This window comes from Choloepus didactylus, chromosome 2 (genome assembly GCF_015220235.1).
Source record: "Choloepus didactylus isolate mChoDid1 chromosome 2, mChoDid1.pri, whole genome shotgun sequence".
Classification (NCBI taxonomy): Eukaryota; Metazoa; Chordata; class Mammalia; order Pilosa; family Megalonychidae; genus Choloepus; species Choloepus didactylus.
In genome coordinates, this window is record NC_051308.1 from 2,376,553 (window position 1) to 2,398,154 (window position 21,602).

The 21,602-nt window shown below is 39.5% G+C and overlaps 1 protein-coding gene across 2 annotated transcripts in view; it reads left to right on the forward strand.

The window, feature by feature from the left end:
• PPP1R14C (protein phosphatase 1 regulatory inhibitor subunit 14C) overlaps positions 1-21,602 on the forward strand; it is a 102,570-nt gene that overhangs the window by 59,230 nt on the left and 21,738 nt on the right. For both annotated transcript variants that reach the window (XM_037819387.1, XM_037819393.1), the window contains exons 2-3: positions 5,201-5,284; positions 7,466-7,498. In XM_037819387.1, the coding sequence (XP_037675315.1) occupies positions 5,201-5,284; positions 7,466-7,498 (117 nt within the window). The remainder of the gene's footprint in view (positions 1-5,200; positions 5,285-7,465; positions 7,499-21,602) is intronic.

Consider the following 21,602-nt stretch of genomic DNA (forward strand, 5'->3'; position numbering starts at 1 on the left):
TTAAAATTAAGAATATGTCTATGCTGGGGGTGCGTAATTCAATCCACCAGTGTGTGTCTCTCATTCGGTGTCACTGTGTGTGGCTATTTATTGGAGCTGGGCTGAGCCTGAAAACCCTTCACTGGGGCCTCTCACCAAATGTGGACTGTGCCATTTGCTGACATACTTCAGGGACTCTGAAGCTTTCCTGTCAACAGAGCCACCATGGGGTGATGTATCTTTCTTGTGCAAAAATACTGAAACACAATTAACCTCTGATCCACCATCATGGTCTAGGGGGATAGTTCCTTCCTCGTCAGTGATTTGACCCATCACCAAGGTTATTCTGTGACACTGCAGGAGAGAGAGCCAAGTAGAACTTCACTTGGATTGAGAATGTCTCCACACACCTCATTAAACTATTAAAACACCACAGGTAGACAGGGTTCTAGACTATATTTTTCTTCCTAGGACTTCCCATGCATACCCCCATCACCATGTCTGTGTCCTTCCCACCTGAGCTTTGCCCCAGCTACACCAGTATTGGAACATCCTGCTCCATGGGCCTGGCCTGCACACCAAGCTCGGGCCCTTCCTGCACTCTGAGCAGTTGTGGACCTCAGGTCGCCCAACAATAAAGGGGCCCAGGCCTGCATTTTGTGCTTAACCACAGCTTGTGCTTGTGAGTTAACCTCTGTATTTTGTTATAAGGAGACCCCAGGGGTCTCACAATGTGAGCAGGAGGGAGGGAAAGAATGGTCTTGATCACTATGGATGGGGTAAGGAGAAGCACCAGAGGTTGCCAGAAAGTGCCCTCGTCTAATGAGTGTTGCTTTTACTCGGTCGGTGGATCCTTACTTTGCACTGATCTACTTGGAGAACCAAGCCTGGAGTTTCCCACACATGTCCTTGGGTAGTGGTAATGGGTCAAGCTGATGTGCATTGTCTTTACTCCTGTCAAGTTCTGTTCAGAAGAGAGGATGCTTTGTTTCCCAACTTCTGGGCCAGAAGTGAGTGGACTCCAGAGGGTCACTGTCCAAGAAAACCTCTGGTGATGATGGACACGTTCTATGTCTGTGTTCTATGTCCAGGACCATGGCCTCTAGCTACACGTGCCCACCGAGCACTTGAAATTTGGCTAGTCTGACCAGAGGACTGAATGTTTACATTTATTTAATTTTAATGAATTTAAATTTAGATGGCACACATAGTTCCCATATTGACCAGCACAGATCTTGAGCATTGGTGGAAATGGGTCTGATGCAGTGCCTGACCATCCTAATGAGGGGAGAATTGAGGACTCCCCTCGTGGGAGCTTCTGCCTTGCCACACATGTGAACACCTGCTCGGCCAAGCTTGGCAGGGCACGGAAACAGAGTGACATTTGCAAGGAGACCCAGTGCTGCCTTGTGTTGACGAGGTCATCGCTTATTCTTTCATTCCCCTTGGGAGCAGCAGACACTGCACTCCCCATAGCGGTGTGATTCTTCAAGCAGGTTCTGAATTGTGCCTCCTCTGCTTGGTGGTCTATTCCATCAATCCATGACACAAATATATACCTGCATCCACACAAAGTGTAAATACTGAATGCAAGTGTTCTGGTTTGCTAATGCTGCCATTATGCAAAATACCAGAAACGGATTGGCTTTTATAAAGGGGGTTTATTTGGTTACACAGTTACAGTCTTAAGGCCATAAAGTGTGCAAGGTAAGGCATAAACAATCAGGTACCTCCACTGGAGGATGGCCAGTGGCGTCTGGAAAACCTCTGTTAGCGGGGAAGGCACATGGCTGGCGTCTGCTCCAGAGTTCTGGTTTAAAAGGGCTTTCTCTCAGGACATTCCTCTCTGGAGCAGTGAGCTCCTTCTGTCTGAGCTTCTTATATAGGACTCCAGTGATTTAACTAAGAGCCACCCTGAATGGACGGAGTCCGTATCTACATGGAAATTATCCAATCAAATGTTTCACTCACATTGATTGAGTCAAATCTCCATGGAAACACTCAAAGGATTCCAATCTAATCAACACTGATACATCTGGTCCCACAAGATTGCATCGACGAACATGGAGTTTTGGGGGACGTAATACATGCAAACCTGCACAGCAGGTGACTGGGCCTTTTGGGGAGAGGGTGGGGAAATATTAGGGGGAGGCTGTACTGACTGCCACCCAGATGGGAACTTGGGGATTTCTCTGGCTTTTCTTGAATGGAGTCAGCTGAACTGGCCTCTGTGGTCGTCAGTAGAGCAGTCCCATGCTGTGGATGCAGCAAATCACTCTCAGGTCACATTTGTGGAGCACACATGCATATACACACAGACCCTCCTCAGAGGCCACTCTCCATTGCCCTGAGGAGCATCTGTGGTCATTTGCCTGCAACCCTGACTTCCCAGGGGCCATCCCTGCATTCCTATTGATGGGCTGTTCATTAGTGAGCTTCTTTGTTGGAATTTTTGTCCCCGCGGGTCCTTCCTTGCTCTATGGGAGCTTCACCTTGGAAGCTGGGCAGCCTTCTCTGTGTGGCTCTGTAAGTGACCCCCACCTCCAGCATTCCTTTCAGTGTGATTTCAACACATGCAAAATTAGGAGTTCAGGCAGGGGTGCACTGGGGCTTACTGGGGGCAACCAAGGAGCTGGTCCCCACAAAGGGGAGCAGCAGGCACATTCGGAGCTGTTTCCTACATTCTGAGAGTAGGGGGGGTAGCCTTGGGATCCCCTCTGCATCCGTGTTTCTGGGCAAGGCTGCACCTGCGCTGACATCCCTGCCCTGCTGTAGGAGGGCTGGAGAGTGGCGTCCTATTTAGACAGCTGCTCTGTGCCAGCCCAGAGAGGGATGGGTTGGAAACACACGTAGGATGGAGTTTAGGAAGGAGGGAAAGTGTTTGCACACGGGGGCAGTTTACTGAGATAGCAGCACGTCTGCATCCGTTACCCATGTGGATTGAGATCCTAGGGCAGGGCAGGCACCTGCATGTATCTCTGTGGCAGATACACACCCCATGCCCTCTGGCTTTCCCAAGGATCCTGGGGGAGCCAGTTGATCCTGTTTCAGTTTCACTCCTTTCACCACTCACCAGCAAGAAGCAGTAGCTCCCAGTTCTGAGCCATTAGAACTTTCTAAGGAGAAACACTTTTTCATCTTTTGTTAGTATTATGATTTATTTATTTATATATATTTTTAGTGATTTTGACCCTAATAAGACTAAGTTAGGATGTTAGGATCACAGCCCTAGTTTAGTTTCAGTTTGCCTTCTGATTTACCTGAGCTTTCCCACATAGATTGCGTGCCTTAGGGTATCATAGAAATAATCATGAGTGCTCAGGGGTGTTAGCTGAGGGCCAGACATTGTTCTAGGAGCCCAATATTGATGAATTAACTTCATCTGCACACCAACTTTGTGAGGTGGTTGCTCTTTACTGTCCCATCATCAGGTGAAGAGATGGGGAACTGAGAGCTCAAGAGGCCAGCCTACAGACAAACAGTGAGTGGGAGTCGGTGCCGAGCTGGCCTTGGAACCAGGCTGTCTGGCTCCAGAGCCCATGCCCCTGCCAGGAGAAAGGTCACCTTCAGCCTTATTTGGGTCAAAACACTTAAACTGCCTATTTCCATAACATCAACTCCCGTTACTAGATAAATGATCATTGAGTCCAAATATGGCAGTTACGTTGACGAATGCAAAGACCCTCTGCCATCAGGGAGAACCTAAAGCAATAGCATAGATTATATTGGTTGTGAAGTGGGTTACCCTACTTAACCCTGAGCAAAGGATCTAAACACAGATTCTCTAGGGGAGCAGGGAGAAATCACTGAGAAGCAGAGGAGGTTGTTCCTGGGGCAGGTGTTCCTGAGGGCAGTGGTTTGTGTTCCTCAGGTTTGTGTTAGGGCAGGAAACAAAAGGCCGAGAGCTACTGCCTTACCACATGCATTTTACCAGGAAGGAGATACTCAGGAAGTCAACTCAGTGCAGGAAGATGAGAACCACAGTTGCACGGAGTGCGAAAGTCCAGTGAACCAGGTGTGGCTGTGAGCAGGCCTGCAGACGCTCTCCAGCCCTTCTGTGGCAGGAAAGCTGGGTGCAGGGACTCCTGGTAGAAGGTGGATGGAAACCCAAGGATGCGCCTAGAAGCTGCTGTGTTCTGTTGCTCCTGTTGCTGTTCTAAGAAGCATGGAGAAGACCCAGTGACAGCAGAGATGAGAGGCCTCTAAGGTCTACTCTGTGTTGGAAGTCCAGATTCCAAGTCAGGGAGATCCCTCACCCATTTCCATTTGGATTTTCTTGCCCTGTTTCCTGGATTGGATGTCTTTGCAGGAATATTAAACTTGGCTCAAACTGGCTGGAGCTACAAAGGGTTTACTGGCTCACAGATGGAGTGGGCCTCAGAGAGGGTTGACTCTGTGACTTGATGATGTTTTCCAGAATCCAAGTTTCTCAATTTCTCCCTACCCTGCCCTCCTCAAAGTCAGACTCATCCTACACTCTGCTTCCCTCCATGGTTGCTAGATGGCTTCTGGCAATTTCCAGGGCTCCACCTTCTTCAGCCTGCCCTCAATCAGGGGAGCGAGGCAGGTGCTTCTGAGGACAGAGCTTCTTGTCCCAAAGTCCTGCTGGTCCCAATGGGATCAGGAATCCTTTCCTGGGTCAGTGACTGGGCTGGGGCGATGCTGAGGTGTGGGCTTGGGCCTGGCGTCCTGCCTTGGAAGCCAAGTGGACCTGGGCTATGAGGAGGGTCATGGGTTCTGAGTAAAGAGCTGAGTGGTCCCGGTGGGGGGTTGGGGTGGGGGCAGGAAACTGCATCATGCACTATGTGTTCCATAATCTGCCAGTTGCACATTGTCTATTCAGGAGTGCGCCTTTCTGCTAGAAAGTAGAACATCGTCATTTTTGAAATATCATTGCTTCTTACTGCTGTTGTAAACCTCCTTTGCACTCCTTCCTTCTCATTTTCCTTCCACCCCTCCTTTCTTCTTTCCCTTCATCTTCTTTCCCCCTCCCCTCTTCTCCCTTTGCCCTTCTCCCCTTTTCCCTTTTCCTCCTCTCCCCTCCTTTCTCTCCTGCTATCCCTCCTCTTCCCCCAGTCTCTTCTTCCAACACTTTTGTACCCTGTCTTTCCATCTCAATTGATGATCTTGTCATTTATTTGACTCAACTAAATTAGTTCAGCACAATTTAATTTCTCACTAAATCAAATGCCTTCATTTCCCTCATCCCCCCACCCCCCAGGAAGAAGAAATGCCAGATGTAGAAATTGACATTGATGATCTTCTTGATGCAGACAGTGATGACGAGAGAGCTTTAAAGTTACAGGTAAGCCGCTTGCACCATCCAGGGCCTTTTGATGAAGGAGGCTGTCCTGCACTTGCACTCCAGAGCTTGGCAGGAATTGCCTCTGCCTCGTGGCATGTTGGCACCAGGACATGGGCAATGGGAGTTTGCAGAGAGGAGAGCAGTGGGAGCTGAGTGTTCACCCTCATGAACCATGTCTCTGATGATGAGGCAGTTCTCAAAGACCTTATGAATGTGATTTCCTCCACCCTCAGCTTCTTGGGAGAGAGAGCTGGTTCTGCCCCCAAAGGACGGTCCCTTGGCCAGAGAAGGAAGTGACACATTGGGTGACAAGGAAAGGGACCACCCCAGGCCAGGGCTCTGGGCTCCCAGTGTTGGAATGTGTCATACACAAAATTAATTTCTATGTAAGTTTTTTAAAAACATAATTCTGTTTAACAAAATATCTTCTATTAGAGGGCCCTCCCCTTAGAACATTTTAGCATGTTAATGGATGTTGAGATGTTTAATGTTTCCTTAGTCTAGAGCAATGAAATATTTATATCCCTTTCCAAGGAAATCTTTCAAATCTGCATTTGCAAGTTTCAAAAGCCAATTTACCTTTGACCTGCCATTGTTTTTTTTATCACATTTTTTAATTGTAGAATATAACATAAATACGTAAAAGTGATAGCTTTCCAAGTACAATTTAACAGAGAGCAAATTTCAAAGAATATTATAGGTTACAATTCCATCAGTTATTTCCTTATTATGAAATATAACATATATATAAAAAGGTAATATCTTTCAAAGTATGATTTAACAAGTAGATATATAGGAAATTTCTGAAGTTATTATGAGTTCTAGTGTGATAGTTTCAGTTATTTCCTTATTGTGAAATGTAATATATATACAGAAAGGTGATAGCTTTCAGATTATAATTTAACAAGTAGCTATAAATTTCAAAGGATACTCTGGGTCACAGTTCCACTATTTCAATTCTTTACTTCTAACTATTCTAATACCCTAGCAACTAAGAAAAAGAAAATTATATATAGACTCAGTATTCATAATCCTTTGTTAAATTCCATCTTGTCTGTTGCTACCCCTTCCTCTAGTTTAATCACTTTCCCAATCTTCAGGGGTGTCTATAGGCAGTGACCACTGGCATTGTTTTTAATGTTCCCTGATAATTACTGTGAATGGCTCTTAGCTATCACCAATGACCGAGTCTCACTAAAGGCAATCTAAGGGGACATGTTAGGGTATTAATGTGTTTAATGTGTCAGTCATTGCTAGTGTCCTCTGAGTGGCAAACAGTTTCAGTTTAATGGTTATTTTTTAGATTTAATTGGGAGACAATAGCATCCTGGTTATAAAAGTTGAAAAAAAAAAGCTAATAAGATAGAGCAGGTTCCAGTTCTATAGAAAGTATAATGACATAAAATATCTTCTTGAAATTTACAGTTTGAAAGGGGCTTTAGTTATCTTCAGGTTATACACCCTTGGTTCCCAGATGAGGACACAGAGGCCTGCAGAGGTCATGTCCCAAGCTGGCTTGTGTCTGGACAGCCACCAGACGCCCTCTCTCTCCATGTCCAGCGAGATTGTCCATCTTTCATAGACTGTCTCAACTCCAAGTCTTTCTAGTTTACGATTAAGCAAGTTGACAACCAAAAGGAAAAGGATTCATGTGCGTTTGTGCGTGTGTATAAAGAGGAGTAAGAGCCACTGGCCAGTTGGTGGGCTGAAAACCATTTGCACTTCTCTGGGTTGCATTCATCGAATGGAAGGAAAAACTAGGGTGGGGGGTTGAAGGCTCTCCAGGCTTTGAGCTTCTGGAGTTTGTTCATATCTCTCTGCAAACAACAACTGATAGATAACTCTATCCCCGGCTTTCCTTAAGGTAACCTCTTCTCTTTTCCTCAGAGAGGTATTCATAACTTGGTCAAGGGGCAGATTTTGTTTCCAATGCTATAGTAATACAAAAATTAATTTTTTTCCTATTCAAAAAAATTTCTGTGTAGGCTGTATGTGTGTGTGTTTGCATCCTGCATGTTAAGGGTATACGTTTTTATATCTTCGGATGCTGTAATAAAAAAGTGTAATTCTAGATTGTATGAAATCATGATTTACCATGACAAAAATGATTTTAATTTCACTTTTAAAAATTATATTGTATTTTATAATACTATAACTGACCTTCTGTGTTTTTAATTCTAGGAAGCCCTCGTAGATTGCTACAAACCAACTGAGGTAAACAAATCATTCCTAAATGCCATGTTTGAATTGTTTTTTAATTAGATCAATTTTTCTGTATATATTTTAGCCAAATCACAAGTGGGCTTGATTACATATATACTAAGCAGCAATTATTATCCATAAGTGCATGTATTTGAATAGTTAAAACTTGATTATTTCTGAGTCTAAACATGATGGGTTCAGGAAGACTGAAAACTACTAGAATTGGTTGTGTTGCTTGTCTTAACATAAATGCCAGATTCCAAAAGTAATAGCGAGAACGTTTGGAATTATTTTATTGGATGTTTTAAGTTCGTAACTGAAGAAAAGTTATGTATTTTTAAAAAGCTTAAAGTCAGGTCTCTCTTTTGAAAGAACTGCCTTTACTGAGAGAAGAAATTTTATGCTTGGTTTGGGTATTTGTCAGTGTATAAACATAAGTATGAAAAAGGATGGATATTGGCCTGATTAGACCAAAGTTTTTAATTAGATTCCAGTGAACGAAAACACAGTGTAGAAATTAAGGTTTTAATCAGATATGAAAATATCTGCAAAAGAAATGTTTTCAATTTGGACCTGTGATAACTCAGAGAAATTAGAAGATCCACCCGTTTTGGAATCTGTATGTATTGTAACTTCTACGCAATGATGGTAGGGTTCTGATTTTTGAGGATGTGTGATCACAAAGTAAGAGGGAAGACTGATTTTACAAGAGTGTGGGAGGTTTCAAAGATAAAGGTGTCTTAGGAGGCTAGTTTATTATTTTAGCTTTATTCTTACACCCTCCAGTTTCTCCTCATATTGTGTACAGTTTGTAGTCATAGAGATTTCTAATTTAAATTTGTCTATTTAAATTTATTAATTTAAATAAATATTAAATATTTATTTTTAATCAACATAATACATGTTTATAGTTTTGAAAACCAAGATACTCTAAAGTTGATTGAAAACATAAGTAGCAATTCCTTGCCCTACCCCTAGATGAGTATATTCTATAATTAGGCATTTTTACACGGAACAGTGCTTTTAGCTGTATCTCTGCTAGTCACTCTTGTGTTTTTAAACATGCTTTTCCTGCTTTTTTTTTTTTTTTCCATTTGTTGACTTCAGGGAAACAATAACCACTCTCTCTTCACATAATTCCCTTCCCTCCATCACCTCAACAAAGTTGTTTAACAGTATTTTGTTTACTCAGTAATAGAGATTTATAACATTATAACTTTGACAATATTTTTCTCTGCTAAACCAAACAGTGAAATATGAGCCTGACTCCTTGGTTGTATAGCTTTGTTTTTCCTGGCGTTTCTCACTGCCTCGTCTTTAACTTTTCTAGTATGTACTGCCAACTTTTGTTGAATTCTCCAATTTAATTGTCAAATACATAATATATTTCCTGGATGCCCAAACACTTCATTACCACAACCACAACCCCACAAAGACATTCCTTTTGGAGTCTCTATGCAACAGTCTGGAGAAGTTATTCTCCAGTCTGTTGAGTAGCTACTGTCAGATTTCTCTTCATTGCTTCCATGTGTTATATCCTTTTGTTTAGTAAATCCCAGGCTTCCTCATTTTTACTGGAGTACATAATCCAGTAGACTTTTGGGACAAGGTGTATAGGAGGTAAATTTTTTTGAATGCTTGTATGTATGAAAATGTCTTGATCAACAATTTGGATGGTAGAACTAGGATAAAAGCCATCATTTAAACTCCATTTTAAAGACATTGCTCTATTGTTGTGTCACTTCTAATATTAAAAAGTCTGATTCCATTTCTATTCTCAGTCCTTTATAAGTGATCTCTTTGCTTTTCCTTGGGAAGCTTTTAGGATTATCTCCTTATTTTGAAATTTGACAGTCATCTGCTCTGGTGCAGTCCTTCTCTATTCAGATGCTTGGCACTTTGCAAGCCCATTTGGTCTGTTGGAGACTCATGCCATTCAGTTCTTCAGCAATTGTCTCTACTGTTATTGCTCTTTTAATTTCTTTCTTAGTATTCTGTATTTCTGGCTCTTCTTTTATTTAGATGTTGCATCTTCTGGACTAATCCTCTAATTTCTTATCTTTGCCCTTTTGTCCCTGACTTTATCTTCCAGTAATTCTACTGATTAATTTTTTTTTTTTAATTTCAGGTATCATCCTTTAATTTTTAGAAATTTTTATTGTGGTAGCATGTATGAAACATAAAATTTCCCCTTTTTTTTTTTTTACCACTTATATGTATGCAATTCAGTGATATCAGTTACTTCACAATATTGTGCCACTGTCACCACCATCTAGTACCAACACTTATTCATCACCCCAAACAGAAACTCTGCTCATTAAGCAGTAACTCCTCATTCCCTGCTCCCCCCAGCACCTGATGAACTGGAATCTATGTTTTGTCCCTAGGAATTTGCTTATTCCGGGTATTTTATATAAGTGAAGTTGTACAATGTCTGTCCTTCTGTGTCTGGCTTATTTCACTCAACATGATATCGTCAAAGTGCATCTATGTTGTTGCATGTATCAGAACTTCATTCCCTTTTATGGCTGAATTATAGTTCATTGTACAGATCTTGTATGGATATATTCAGTGAATGCGTATATCATTTATCCATTCATCTGATGATGGGCACTTGGGTTGCTTCCACCTTTTGACTATTGTAAACACTGCTGCTATGAACATTGGTGTACAAGTAACTCTGTTCAAATCCCTGCTTCCAATTCTTTTGCAAATATCCATAAGTGGAGTTGCTGGGCCATATAGTAATTCTATTTTTTAACTTTCTGAGGAACCACCAAACTGTTCCCACAGAAGCTGCACCACTTTACATTCCTACCAACAATTGACAAGTGTTCCCATTTCTCTACATCCTCACCAACACTTATTATTTTCTGTATTTTTAAAAAATAGCCATCTTAGTGGGTGTGAAGTAGATCTCATTGTGGTTTTGATCTGTGTTTCCTGAATGACTACAGAATTTCATCATCTTGTATATCTTCTCTGGAAATCCTTTGCCCATTTTAAAAATTGGGTTTTTTCAATTTTTGTTGCTGTTGTTGAGTTGAAGGAGTTCTATATATATTCTGGATATTAAACCCTTTTAAGACATAGGGTTTCTAAATATTTTATCTCATTCTGCAGGTTATCTTTTCATTTTCCTAATAATGTCCTTCAATACACAAAAGTTTTAAATTTTGATGGAATCTATTTTTTCTTTTTTTACTCATGCTTTTGTGTCATGCCTAAGGATCCATTGCCTAATACAAGGTCTTTAAGATATATCACCATATTTTCTTCTAAGAGTTTTATAGTTTTAGCTCTGATATTTACATTGCTAATCCATTTTCAGTTAATTTTTGTATATGGTGTATATGGTCTTTTGCATGTTGATTCTCAATTTTCCTAGCACCATTTGTTGAAGAGACTGTTCTTTCCCCATTGAGTAGACTTGGCTCCCTTTTTGAAAATCAGCTGGTCAAGTTATATGTCTGTCCTTGGGCTAGTACCACACTATTTTGATTACAATAGCTTTGAAATCAGTTTTAAAATCAGGATGTGTGAGTCCTCCAACTTTGTTCATCTTCAAGAAATTTTGGGCTATTTGGGGCCCCTTCCCCTTCCATATGAAATTTATTGATTGGCTTTTTCATTTCTTCAAAGAAGGTAGTTGGAATTTTGATTGGAGTTGCATTGAACCTGTAAATCTCTGTGGTAGAATTGACATCATAACAATATTAAGTGTTCCAATCCATGAATGCAGGTTATCTGTCCATTTATATGTCTTCTTTAATTTCTTTCAGAAATGTTTTGTACTTTTCCATATACATGACCTTTACATCCTTGGTTAAATTTATTCCTAGATATTTTATCTTTTAGTTGCCTATTATAAATTGAATTATTTTCCTGATTTCGTTTTTGGAGTGTTTATTGTTGGTGTATAGAAATATCAATGATTTTTTATCTTGCACCTGGCCACTTTGCTGAATTCATTTATTATCTCTAGTAGCTTTCTTATGAATTCTTCAGGATTTTCTATATATGTAGGATCATGTCATCTGCAAATAGGGATAGCTTTACTTCTTCTTGTCCAGTTTGGATGACTTTTTTTTTTTTTTTTGACTAATTTCTCTGGAAAGAACTTCTAGTACAATGTTGAATGGCAGTGGTGATAATGGGTGTCCTTGTCTTGTTCCTGATCTAAGGGGGAAAGCTTTCATTCTTTCACCATTGAGCCTAATATTAGCTATGAGTTTTTTTGTATATGTCCTTTATCATGTTAAGGAAGTTTCTTTTTATCCCTAGTATACAGAGAGTTTTTATTAAGCAAATGTGTCAGATTTTCTCAAATGCCTTTTCTGCATCAGTTGAGATGATCATGTGGGGTTTTCCCTTCATCTGTTAATGAGGTATATTACCTTAGTTGATTTTTTTTGTGTTGAGCCACACTTGCATTTCTGGGATAAATTTCACTTTGTCATGTTGTATGATCCTTTTAATGTGCTGTTGGATTTGGTTTGCCAGTATTTTGTTGAGGATTTTTACATCTATATTCATAAGGGATATGGTCTGTAATTTTCTTCTCTTGTGATATCTTTACCCGGCCTTAGTATTAGGGTGATGCTGGACTCGTAGAATTAATTATGAAGTCTTCCTTCCTTTTCAATATTTTGGAAGAGTTTGAGAAAGATTGGGTGAATTCTTCTTTAAATGTTTGTAAAATTCACCAATGAAGCCTCCCGGTCCTGGACTTCCCTTTGTTGAAATATTTTTGATTACTGATTCACTCTCTTTAATTGCTAGTGGTCTGCTGAGATCTTCTATTTTTTCTTGAGTCTGTATAAGTAGTTTGTGTGTTGCTGAGAATTTGTCCATTTCCTCTAGTTTATCCAATTTGTTGGTGTACAAGTGTTCATAATATCCTCTTTTGATCCTTCTTATTCCTGTAAGGCCATTAGTCATATCCCCACTTTGATTGTTGATTTTAGTTATTTGAGTCATTGGTCTTTTTTTCTTTGTCATTCTAACTAAAGGTTTGCCAATTTTATTGATCTTTTCAAAAAACCAATTTCTGGTTTTGTTGATTTTCTCTATTGTTTTTACATTGTATATTTCATTTATCTTCTTTTTAAATCTAAGCTATTTATAATTATAAATTTCCCTCTGAGTACTTGTCTTTGCTGCATTGCATAAGTTTTGATTTCTTGTGTTTCTGTCTTCATTCACCTCAAAATAATATTTCCTAATTTCCCTTGTGATTTCTTCTTTGGCTTATTTATTGTTTGAGAGTATTGTTAAATTTGCATGTTTGTGAATTTTACAGTTCTCTCTGTGTTTTTTACTTGTAGTTTCATTCAATTGTTGACAGAAAGAATACACTGTGTGATTTCAATGTTTTTAAATTTATTGAGACCTGTTTTGTGATCTAAAACATACAGTCTACCCTAGAAAATGATCCATGTGCACTTGAGACGAACGTGCATTGTGCTGTGGTTGGATGTAGTGTTCTACATATGACTGTTGGGTATAGTTGGTTTATAGTTTCCTCTATTTTCTTTCTAAGAATGTTATGGTTTTAGCTCTTAAATTTAGGTCATCGATCCATTTTCAGTTAATTTTAGTCTAAGGTGTGAGGTAGGGGTCCAAATACATAAACATTGCATGTGGATATTGTTATCTTCTGTTTCATACTCAAGAGCCCTTTCTTTGTTTGTGTTCATTGTTTGATTTTAGTATCTTTTCTTGCTTTTTTTTGGATGCAATTTATTCTCTTTTCTCTTTGAGGACATTGGTCAGATGTTTTCTTTCTCTTTTTTTTGTCTGTATTTTAAAGGTAATTTTGCTCTCTGCATTTTCTCTGTTTTCCTGAATCCCAGCTTTTTTTCTATCTGTTTTGGTCTGTCTTTGCTGATTTTTGTCAGTGTACCCATCTTTGAGTGTGGGGAGCTGACTGAAATCTGTGAGCATAATTTGTCCATTGGTGGGACTCATTGTGGAATGATCAGGTTAATGGCCAACTTTTTCATGGTGGTGTGGGTATTGTGGAGGGAACACCTCAAAACTCAGATATCTTTTCCTTAAGAGATTCTGCTCCCTAAGCAGTCAGTAGTAGGAAGGTACTTCCATTTTCCCTTGAGATGAGCCCTATTCTCCCCCCAGGTTTTGCAATACCCCAGGAGCAAACTATCCACGCTTGTTAATATCCATGAATTCAAAGGAAAAGGTGGGTCTTTTTCCCTGGAACAAAAGTATTCCTCATCTGGATTCTGTAGGGAGGCTTTTGAGATGAAAGAGTGTAATATACGAATATTGAACTTCAGCATTCCAAAGGAAGAAAGAAGGAAAACGCTCTGGAGTTTACAAGTGAACACCTCTGTATTCTTTTTAAATGTATGGTTTCTAGGAATGGAAATGCTGTAAAACGCTGGGGATCAGGTTTACTTATCTGTTAAAGGATCATTTCAGGGAAGACTGGACAACATTGACTTTGAGCTTGTGTTATATGAAGTGCATGTTTACTCGCACGTGGAGTGTGATGATAAAAAACACACACAGCTCTATAAATCACTTTGCACTAACATGCATAATTTTTTGAAATCCTCACAATCATTGCTTGGAGCAAACAGTATTTGGGAACTTGCCCAAGACCTCTCTGCAGTGAGGAGGGAGCAGTTTTCTGACTCCTGATTTGGGTTCTTCTTTCCGTCATGCTTGTCTTTCTAAGCTATTGGACTCAGCGAGAGATGAGGACCTAAAAGGAGTTTGTCCTGTCTGAATGAAATGCCTAACAATTACTGTTCCTTTTTGAGTAGTCTCCTGTGGAGGTGCTATTTTTTGATCAAAAGTATTTTTCATGCAATTATCATGCCCCTTTAAAGTTAGAAATATAAAGAAGACATCCCTGCTGACTTGGACATATTTATTTATAGACTATCAATTGCAAAGTCAGTCTTGGTGGTAGGAAGGATATGAACTTATCATCAGGGGCCCCATGCCAGTGCTGTTGCTAACCGTGTGACTCCAGAAAATTTTCCTAACTTTACTGAGCCTCTGTTTCCTTCTCTATAAAATGGAGGTAACAATAATCAGCTCCCAAAGCTTTTGTAAAGACCATGTACAATGATAATGTTAGTGATAATAACAACAACTATTAAAGCTAAATAATTATGATATGCTTAACAAATGCCAGGCACCTATAATCATGTTACACATATTAACTCATTTAATATTCACAGCAAAGCTATGAGGTTGATGCTCTTGTTGTCAGTTAAAGTGTAAAAATGCTGTGCAATTTGCTGAAGGCCACCCAGTTACTAAGTAGAGAAGTCAGGGTACGTACAAATTCCCATAATATAAAGTTTGGCACATAGTAGGTTGTTGACATCTTTGTTGAATCTGAACCTCCAGGAGAGAATGCTTTTCCGTTTTCCATTTAATATGCAAAATGCCCAAATTCACCAATAATGATATTCTTGAATGATTAAATCTGAAGAGTAGACTTTAAAGAATCTGCTCATTTCCCAAAGTGATATTGTTTTTGGTGTGTCACCTGCTGTCATGTACTTTGGGTCCTCAGTTTCATCTTACCTGGGTTACTGGCTAATAAAGGACTTGTGTTTCCCCATTTTGAGTCACATTTCAAAACTGTGGACTCTTGCAGTGTACATTTTCCTGACTCGGACCTTTCAAAATACAGCAGCCTTAGCTGACATAATTGTGGTCAACACACCAGGGGATTAGTGATTGATTAGTAAGAGCTGTGTCTTAATTTTCTTTTCACCGAGTAAATGCCATTTCTGATGTAGCTGATATTAAAATAGAGCTGACCTCGGGGTAGAAAAAGGATGTTTCCTTTTACATAATGTAAGAAGAAAAGGAGAAATTTTAGTTTGGACCTCATTTGGATTTGAATTATCAGTAGTCATAGCCTAGTGGACATGGTAGAAATCAAAGTTGGTGTTGGGGCTGCTGGCCAGGGTGGGGCAGAGCTGTGGTTCCACCATGTTGACCGGTCTGGGCTACTTTATTGACAGTTGACAGAACCAATTATTAGGAAGTGAAGTGGAGGGGAGGGAGGGTCCTAGGACACCAGTACAGGGAATGTAATCTAAGTAGAAAAGATGCCAGTGTAAGGGTTTTGACCAAGGGCTCGTGTTTGTTAACCCCACAATAGCCCTTTTATCTCCCTGGAAATCCTTAAGTGGATTTGTTCTAGTTTGCTAATGCTGCCAGAATGCAAAACACCAGAAATGGATTGGCTTTTATAAAAGGGGGTTTATTTAGTTACACAGTTAGTCTTAAGCCCATAAAGTGTCCATCAACGAAGGGTACCTTCACTGGAGAAAGGCCATTGGCATCCAGAAAACCTCTGTTAGCTGGGAAGGCACATGGCTGGCATCTGCTTGCTCCCAGGTTGCATTTCAAAATGGCTTTCTCCAAAATGTCCACATCAGCTTCCAACGGCTGTCTTCAAAATGTCTGTCTCAGCTCCAGCTAACTATGAGCTCCTTCTGTCTGAGCTTATATACTGCTCCAGTAAACTAAACAAGGCCCACACTGAATGGGTGGGGCCACGCCTCCATGGAAATTATCCAATCAGAGTTATCACCCACAGTTGGGTGGGTCACATCTCCATGGACACTGAACCAATAGGTTCCAACCCGGTCCACACTAATATGTCTGCCCCCATAAGAATGCATTAAAGAATATGGCTTTTTCTGGGGAATATAAATATGCAAACCAGCACAGGGTTCTTTTCCTAATTCTCACTCTTGCTTTGCTTGGTTCTCAAATCTTTAGATCACTCAGGAGTGCCTGCATTGTACTGGGATGATGGACAGAAAGTGGGCTTGAGGACATGTACCCTGCCATCTGCTGTGGGAATTGCCAGTTCAAATCAATAGGCTTTTTTTTTTTTTTTTTTTTTTTTTTACTATTTATGGGCATTAGAGTTTATTCCAATTTTTGATCACTAAAAGTTGTACCTTTATGTACATTCTTTTTTTTTTTTTTTTAATCATCATTTTATTGAGATATATTCACATACCACGCAGTCATACAAAACAAATTGTACTTTCGATTGTTTACAGTACCATTACATAGTTGTACATTCATCACCTAAATCAATCCCTGACACCTTCATTAGCACACACACAAAAATAACAAGAATAATAATTAGAGTGAAAAAGAGCAATTGAAGTAAAAAAGAACACTAGGTACCTTTGTCTGTTTGTTTGCTTCCCCTACTTTTCTACACATCCATCCATAAACTAGACAAAGTGGAGTTTGGTCCTTATGGCATTCCCAATCCCACTGTCACCCCTCATAAGCTACATTTTTATACAACTGTCTTCGAGATTAATGGGTTCTGGGTTGTAGTTTAATAGTTTCAGGTATCCACCACCAGCTACCCCAATTCTTTAGAACCTAAAAAAGGTTGTCTAAAGTGTGCGTAAGAGTGCCCACCAGAGTGATCTCTCGGCTCGTTTTGGAATCTCTCTGCCACTGAAGCTTATTTCATTTCCTTTCACATCCCCCTTTTGGTCAAGAAGATGTTCTCCATCCCACGATGCCGGGTCTACATTCCTCCCCGGGAGTCATATTCCACGTTGCCAGGGAGATTCACTTCCCTGGGTGTCTGATCCCACGTAGGGGGGAGGGCAGTGATTTCACCTTTCAAGTTGGCTTAGCCAGAGAGAGAGGGCCACATCTGAGCAACAAAGAGGCATTCAGGAGGAGACTCTTAGGCACAAATACAGGGAGGCCTAGCCTCTCCTTTGCAGCAGCCGTCTTCCCAAGGGTAAAACTTATGGTAGAGGGCTCAACCCATCAAACCACCAGTCCCCTATGTCTGTGGTCATGTTAGCAACCATGGAGGTGGGGTAGGCGAATACCCCTGCATTCTCCACAGGCTCCTCAAGGGGGCACTACATCTTTTTTTTTTTTTTTTCCTTGTTTGTCTTTTTTCTTTTCTTTTTTTTTTTTTTTAACTTTCCCTTCTTTTTTCAAATCAACTGTATGAAAAAAAAAAGTTAAAAAGAAAACAAACATACAATAAAAAAACATTTCAAAGAGACCATAGCAAGGGAGTAAGAAAAAGACAACTAACCTAAGATAACTGCTTAACTTCCAACATGTTCCTACTTTACCCCAAGAAAGTTACATAATATAGCAACATTTCAGTGAACTTGTTCCTACTACATCCATCAGAAATTAACAGACCATAGTCATTTCTGGGCATCCCCAGAACGTTAAATAGCTTATCTGTTCTTCTTGGATTATTGTTCCCCCTTCCTTAATTGCTCTCTACTGCTAGTTCCCCTACATTCTACATTATAAACCATTTGTTTTACATTTTTCAAAGTTCACATTAGTGGTAGCATATAATATTTCTCTTTTTGTGCCTGGCTTATTTCGCTCAGCATTATGTCTTCAAGGTTCATCCATGTTGTCATATGTTTCACCAGATCGTTCCTTCTTACTGCCGCGTAGTATTCCATCGTGTGTATATACCACATTTTATTTATCCACTCATCTGTTGAAGGACATTTGGGTTGTTTCCATCTCTTGGCAATTGTGAATAATGCTGCTGTGAACATTGGCGTGCAGATATCTGTTCGTGTCACTGCTTTCCGATCTTCCGGGTATATACCGAGAAGTGCAATCGCTGGATCGAATGGTAGCTCTATATCTAGTTTTCTAAGGAACTGCCAGACTGACTTCCAGAGTGGCTGAACCATTATACAGTCCCACCAACAATGAATAAGAGTTCCAATTTCTCCACATCCCCTCCAGCATTTGTAGTTACCTGTTTGTTTAATGGCAGCCATTCTAACCGGTGTTAGATGGTATCTCATTGTGGTCTTAATTTGCATCTCTCTAATAGCTAGTGAAGCTGAACATTTTTTCATGTGTTTCTTGGCCATTTGTATTTCCTCTTCAGAGAACTGTCTTTTCATATCTTTTGCCCATTTTATAATTGGGCTGTCTGTACTATTGTCATTGAGTTGTAGGATTTCTTTGTATATGCAAGATATCAGTCTTTTGTCAGATACATGGTTTCCAAAAATTTTTTCCCATTGAGTTGGCTGCCTCTTTACCTTTTTGAGAAATTCCTTTGAGGTGCAGAAACTTCTAAGCTTGAGGAGTTCCCATTTATCTATTTTCTCTTTTGTTGCTTGTGCTTTGGGTGTAAAGTCTAGGAAGTGGCCTCCTAATACAAGGTCTTGAAGATGTTTTCCTACATTATCTTCTAGGAGTTTTATGGTACTTTCTTTTATATTGAGATCTTTGGTCCATTTTGAGTTAATTTTTGTGTAGGGGGTGAGGTAGGGGTCCTCTTTCATTCTTTTGGATATGGATATCCAACTCTCCCCGCCCCATTTGTTGAAAAGACCATTATGGCTCAGTTCGGTGACTTTAGGGGCCTTATCAAAGATCAGTCGGCCATAGATCTGAGGGTCTATCTCTGAATTCTCAATTCGATTCCATTGATCTATATGTCTATCTTTGTGCCAGTACCATGCTGTTTTGACAACTGTGGCTTTATAATAAGCTTCAAATTCAGGGAGTGTAAGTCCTCCCACTTCGTTTTTCTTTTTTAGAATGTCTTTAGCAATTTGAGGCATCTTCCCTTTCCAAATAAATTTGATAACTAGCTTTTCCAAGTCTGCAAAGTAGGTTGTTGGAATTTTGATTGGGATTGCATTGAATCTGTAGATGAGTTTGGGTAGAATTGACATCTTAATGACATTTAGCCTTCCTATCCATGAACATGGAATATTTTTCCATCTTTTAAGGTCCCCTTCTATTTCTTTTAGTAGAGTTATGTAGTTTTCTTTGTATAGGTCTTTTACATCTTTGGTTAAGTTTATTCCTAGGTACTTGATTTTTTTAGTTGCTATTGAAAATGGTATCTTTTTCTTGAGTGTCTCTTCAGTTTGTTCATTTCTAGCATATAGAAACATTACTGACTTATGTGCATTAATCTTGTATCCCGCTACTTTGCTAAATTTGTTTATTAGCTCTAGTAGGTGTATCGTTGATTTCTCAGGGTTTTCTAGATATAAGATCATATCATCTGCAAACAATGACAGTTTTACTTCTTCTTTTCCAATTTGGATGCCTTTTATTTCTTTGTCTTGCCGGATTGCCCTGGCTAGCACTTCCAGCACAATGTTGAATAACAGTGGTGACAGCGGGCATCCTTGTCTTGTTCCTGATCTTAGAGGGAAGGCTTTCAGTCTCTCACCATTGAGTACTATGCTGGCTGTGGGTTTTTCATATATGCTCTTTATCATGTTGAGGAAGTTTCCTTCAACTCCTACCTTTTGAAGTGTTTTTATCAAAAAGGGATGTTGGATTTTGTCAAATGCTTTTTCAGCATCTATTGAGATGATCAATTGATTTTTCCCTTTCGAGTTTTTAATGTGTTGTAATACATTGATTGTTTTTCTTATGTTGAACCATCCTTGCATGCCTGGAATGAACCCCACTTGGTCATGGTGTATGATTTTTTTAATGTGTCTTTGGATTCGATTTGCAAGTATTTTGTTGAGGATTTTTGCATCTATATTCATTAGGGAGATTGGCCGGTAGTTTTCCTTTTTTGTAGCATCTTTGCCTGGTTTTGGTATTAGATTGATGTTAGCTTCATAAAATGAGTTAGGTAGTGTTCCATTTTTTCCAATGTTTTGAAAGAGTTTGAGTAAGATTGGTGTCAGTTCTTTCTGGAAAGTTTGGTAGAATTCCCCTGTGAAGCCATCTGGCCCTGGGCATTTATTTGTGGGAAGATTTTTGATGACTGATTGGATCTCTTTGCTTGTGATGGGTTGGTTGAGTTCTTCTATTTCTTCTCTGGTCAGTCTAGGTTGTTCATATGTTTCCAGGAAATTGTCCATTTCTTCTACATTATCCAGTTTGTTGCCATACAGTTGTTCATAGTATCCTCTTATAATTTTTTTAATTTCTTCAGGATCTGCAGTTATGTCACCTTTTTCATTCATTATTTTGTTTATATGGGTCTTCTCTTTTTTTGATTTTGTCAGTCTAGCTAGGGGCTTGTCAATCTTGTTGATCTTCTCAAAGAACCAACTTTTGGTGATATTTATCCTTTCTATTGTTTTTTTTGTTCTCTATGTCATTTATTTCTGCTTTAATCCTTGTTATTTCTTTTCTTGTACTTGGTTTAGGATTGGTTTGCTGTTCATTTTCTAGCTTCTTCAGTTGATCCATTAGTTCTTTGATTTTGGCTCTTTCTTCCTTTTTAATATATGCGTTTAGTGCTATAAATTTCCCCCTTAGCACTGCTTTTGCTGCATCCCATAGGTTTTGGTATGTTGTGTTCTCATTTTCATTCGTCTCTATATATTTAGCAATTTCTCTTGCTATTTCTTCTTTAACCCACTGATTGTTTAGGAGTGTGTTGTTTAACCTCCAGGTATTTGTGAATTTTCTAAGTCTCTGATGGTTATTGACTTCTAATTGTATTCCATTGTGGTCAGAGAATGTGCTTTGAATAATTTCAATCTTTTTAAATTTATTGAGGCTTGTTTTATGTCCCAGCATATGATCTATTCTGGAGAAAGTTCCGTGAGCACTAGAAAAGTATGTGTATCCTGGTGATTTGGGATGTAATGTCCTGTAGATGTCTGTTAAATCTAATTCATTTATCAGATTGTTTAGGTTTTCAATTTCCTTATTGGTCTTCTGTCTGGTTGATCTATCTATAGGAGAGAGTGATGTGTTGAAGTCTCCCACAATTATTGTGGAAACATCAATTGCTTCCTTTAGTTTTGCCAATGTTTCTCTCATGTATTTTGTGGCACCTTGATTGGGTGCATAGACATTTATGATTGTTATTTCTTCTTGCTGAATTGCCCCTTTTATTAGTATGTAGTGGCCTTCTTTGTCTCTCAAAACATCCCTGCATTTGAAGTCTATTTTATCTGAGATTAATATTGCTACACCTGCTTTCTTTTGGCTGTAGCTTGCATGAAATATTTTTTTCCATCCTTTCACTTTCAGTTTCTTTGTGTCCCTGTGTCTAAGATGAGTCTCTTGTATGCAACATATTGATGGTTCATTTTTTTTGATCCATTCTGCGAATCTATATCTTTTAATTGGGGAGTTTAATCCA